General features: G+C 48.8%; 3 protein-coding genes across 4 annotated transcripts in view; all 3 read right to left on the bottom strand.

Annotated features, from left to right (window-relative positions):
• Window positions 1-3,552, bottom strand: part of LOC309327821 (immunoglobulin superfamily member 1-like) — a 70,408-nt gene that overhangs the window by 2,214 nt on the left and 64,642 nt on the right. For both annotated transcript variants that reach the window (XM_081837346.1, XM_081837347.1), the window contains one exon: window positions 5-124. In XM_081837346.1, the coding sequence (XP_081693472.1) occupies window positions 5-124 (120 nt within the window). The remainder of the gene's footprint in view (window positions 1-4; window positions 125-3,552) is intronic.
• On the bottom strand, window positions 632-1,617 carry LOC309326860 (tigger transposable element-derived protein 1-like). Its single transcript, XM_081835873.1, has 2 exons — window positions 1,245-1,617; window positions 632-1,193 (listed from the first exon to the last, which is right to left on the bottom strand). Exons 1-2 carry the CDS (start codon window positions 1,563-1,565, stop codon window positions 780-782), a joined length of 735 nt encoding a protein of 244 aa, XP_081691999.1. The 5' UTR covers window positions 1,566-1,617; the 3' UTR covers window positions 632-779.
• Window positions 1,933-2,468, bottom strand: LOC309326693 (putative CENPB DNA-binding domain-containing protein 1). Its single transcript, XM_081835569.1, has 2 exons — window positions 2,056-2,468; window positions 1,933-2,020 (listed from the first exon to the last, which is right to left on the bottom strand). Exons 1-2 carry the CDS (start codon window positions 2,452-2,454, stop codon window positions 1,973-1,975), a joined length of 447 nt encoding a protein of 148 aa, XP_081691695.1. The 5' UTR covers window positions 2,455-2,468; the 3' UTR covers window positions 1,933-1,972.

The following is a 3,552-nucleotide window of genomic DNA, read 5'->3' as shown; positions in this document are numbered from 1 at the left end:
TCACCCTTTTTCCTTTTCCTGGACAATACAAAAGCAAGGATCAGCAGGAAGAGGACCGAAAGGAAGACACCGGCAGCAATGCCTGCCCACATGGCTATTGAATGTCCGGCTTTTGAATTCCCACCTGTAAAACCATGAAAAGGACACCTAGAGTTAGAATACTGCCAATGCTCACCAAACCCCACACAGGCAGTGCCCAGAAGCTCCCAAGAAAGACCCTTCTATCAGTTCATGGAGCTTTCTATTCACCCTCTGCGTAATTATCTCCCAGTGCTGTGAATCAAGCACATCTTGATTCCAGTAAGGCTTTGGACAAAGTTCCCCATAATATTATTGTGAGATGCTGGTAAAATGTGGGTAGAGGATGCTACTGTCGGGTGGATTTGTAGCTGGTTGACTGATTAAACCCAAAGAGTGCTCACCAATGGAAAAAAACACTGTAGGGCCTAGTCCCGGGCCCAATGTTGTTCAATATCTTTATACAGTGGTGCCTCGCAAGACGAAATTAATTTGTTCCGCGAGTTTTTTCGTCTAGCGAATTTTTCGTCTTGCGAAGCATGAAATCCCATAGGAATGCATCGAAAATCAATTAATGCGTTCCTATGGTAAAAAAAGTCCAAACAAAGCCAAATTTGGTACAAAAAGAGTTTATTAACTGCTCTTTAAAGTCACACATACTGTAAAGAGCATTTCAAAAACTGAAGGAACAATAAATTAAGTTTCTAAACATGACAGAAAAACATTTAGAAATCAACAAAGTGTACAGTACAGTACATTTTCTAAGACTCTGGGGGACCACTCGAAGAAGGTTCCTCTTCCACTCTTTGCTTCTTGCTGAAGAACCTGTCCATGATCTGCTGCTTCATCCGCCTTTTCAGCACCTCCCTGAAAGACGACATGACCGTCATATCAAAAGTGTTCGCAAGGTCATGTGCCAGGTCCTTGTCAGGGTGGTGCCGCTGTGCAAAAGCCTGCACATCTTTCCACTTCAGGCAAATGTCCCTCAGTTCTTTGGAGGACAGCCGTTCCTCAGTTGCTTCCTCCTCTTCCAGCGAGGCCTGCTCCTGCGCAGCCTCTGCCTGCAGTTCGACCAGCTCCTGGGTGGTCGGCTCGTGGTCGTTCTCCTCCACCAGCTCACAGACGTCCTCCTCTGTGACCTCCAGTCCCATGGTCCTCCCCAAGGCAACAATGTCCTGCACCACTGTTGACTCTGGTGCATCAGAGTCACTTGGTGCCACACAGACCGGCCACAGGCTGCGCCAAGCGCAATTCAAATTTCTCTGGCTGAGCCCGTTCCAGGCCGTGGTGATTATCTTCAAGCAGGTGACGATGTCAAAGTGGTCCTTCCAGAATTCCCGCAGGGTGATGGTGGTGCAATCAGTCACCTCGAAGCATCGCCTGAAAAGCTCCTTGGTGTAGAGTTCTTTGAAATTGGCGATGACCTGCTGATCCACCGGCTGGAGCAGTGGCGTGGTGTTAGGCGGCAGGAACATGATGTTGATGAAGCTGAACTCCTCCAACAAGTCCACCTCAAGGCCTTTAGGATGAGCAGGGGCATTGTCCATCAGAAGCAAAGCCTTCAGCGGCAGGTCGTTGTCCAGCAGGTACTGTTTGACAGCAGGGCCAAAACAAGATTGACCCAGTCCACAAACAGCACACGTGTGACCCAAGCCACATGACACTCAGCTGCTCCTTGTCGACCTTGTGTCTCTTGAAGGCCTGTGGGTTCTCCGAGTGGTACACCAGCAGCGGCTTGATCTTCAGGTCGCCACCTGCATTGGCACAGAAGAGCAGGGTCAGACGGTCCTTCATGGGCTTGTGGCCAGGCAACTTGGCCTCCTCCTGAGTGATGAAAGTCCTTTTGGGCATCCTCTTCCAAAACAGCCCGGTCTCGTCGCAGTTGAAGACCTGCTGTGGAACATAGCCCTCCGTCTCCAGGAACTCCGCTGCAAACTCTTCAGCTGCAGGAACATCAGAACTGGCAGCCTCTCCATGCCTGACCACCCTGTGGATTCCAGATCTTGTCTTGAACCGGTCAAACCAACCTCTGCTTGCCTTGAAGACTTCTGGCTTGCCTGAGGTTCCTGGCTGTTCCCGGACGAGGTCTGCGTGCAAGGCCTTGGCCTTCTCACAAATGACGGCCTCAGTCACTGTGTCCCCTGCACGCTGCTTCTCTTCCAACCAGATGAGCAGCAACTTCTCGACCTCCTCCAGAACAGCTGGGCGGTTCTTCACGATCCTGGTGACTCCCTTGGCTGCATCAGTCGCAAGGATCTTCTCCCTCATCTTCAGGATGATCCCGATGGTCGATGGATTCCTCCCGTACTCCCTGGCGAGGTCTGTCACACGCATTCCGCCGTCGTGCTTCCAGATGATCTCCTTCTTCATTTCCAGCATCACCTTCTCCTTCTTCCTCTCGCCGGCCTCTGCAGCAGCAGTCTTCTTGGGTCCCATGGCAGCACAGCTCCTACCTTGTAAACTGACACACACACACACACACACACACACACACACACACATCAGTGCTTCAAATCCAAAAAATTCAAAAGCACCCAGCCACCCACCACACAGAAATTCAAACCCAGAACCAAGTCCTTGAATCCCAAACACCCCAACCCAAAATCCAAAAACCCCCCAAAAAGTTTTAAAAATTTAACTTACCAAATGGATGCAAAAGAAGTTTTGGAAAAGCTTCAAAAATCATCAAAGTCTTCAAAAACCTCAACTGTTCCCCCAGCCACCCACCCACCACACAGAAATTGCAAACCCCTCCCCAACTGCTGCAAACCCCTCCCCAACTGTTCCCTAAACCACCCAGCACACAGAAATTCAAACCCAATTTTTTTAAAAAAACAGCAGAGTGGCCCAATGGTCACAGAAAAACAGAAGAATGCAGGAAAAAACCCCACAATCTCCCAGATTCTTGCAAACCCCTCCCCAACTGTTCACCCAGCACACAGAAATTCAAACTCAGAATTTTTTTTAAAAAACAACAACAATGGTCACAAAAAATCATAAAAATTCAAAAAAAAAAAACCCCCACAAGCTCCCAGATTCTTGCAACCCCCCCCCCCAACACCAAGTCCTTGAATCCCAAACACCCTAACCCAAAATCCAAGAACCACAAAAAAGTTTTAAAAGTTTAACTTACCAAATGGATGCAAAAGAAGTTTTGGAAAATCTTCCAAAAAAGTCCTCAAAAACCTGAAAAAAGGCTACCAAACCGCGTGCTATGTGTTGCTCCTTGAAGTCAAGTCGCAACTGCACCTCTTCAAGCAAAGCACCCTGGGTTTTAACGGTTTTAAGACAAAGGAAACAAACTTGCAAGACGTTTTCGTCTTGCGAAGCAAGCCCATAGGGAAATTCGTCTTGCGAAGCAACTCAAAAATGGGAAACTCTTTTGTCTAGCATGTTTTCTGTCTTGCGAGGCATTCGTTTTGCAGGGCAACACTGTAAATACTTGTGGACTGTCTGGATGCAGAGGAGAGGTGGGGGGCACCATCACTCCCCAAAGGAGCCCCCATGGGAAGATGGCTCAGAGCCAGGGGACTG

The sequence above is a fragment of the Podarcis erhardii genome, assembly GCF_964252035.2.
Source record: "Podarcis erhardii genome assembly, chromosome: 13".
Lineage (NCBI taxonomy): Eukaryota > Metazoa > Chordata > Lepidosauria > Squamata > Lacertidae > Podarcis > Podarcis erhardii.
Note: the sequence above shows the minus strand (reverse complement) of the source record. Positions and strands in the feature narration are given on the sequence as shown.

Coding starts and splice junctions, on each gene's coding strand:
- LOC309326860 (XM_081835873.1), bottom strand. CDS start 1,565: ATGGACAATGCCCCTGCTCATCCTAAAGGCCTTGAGGTGGACTTGTTG. Junction 1,194..1,244: donor CTTGGCGCAGCCTGTGGCCG/GTCTGTGTGGCA, acceptor ACAGTGGTGCAG/GACATTGTTGCCTTGGGGAG.
- LOC309326693 (XM_081835569.1), bottom strand. CDS start 2,454: ATGGGACCCAAGAAGACTGCTGCTGCAGAGGCCGGCGAGAGGAAGAAG. Junction 2,021..2,055: donor GCAAGCCAGAAGTCTTCAAG/GCAAGCAGAGGT, acceptor GTTCAAGACAAG/ATCTGGAATCCACAGGGTGG.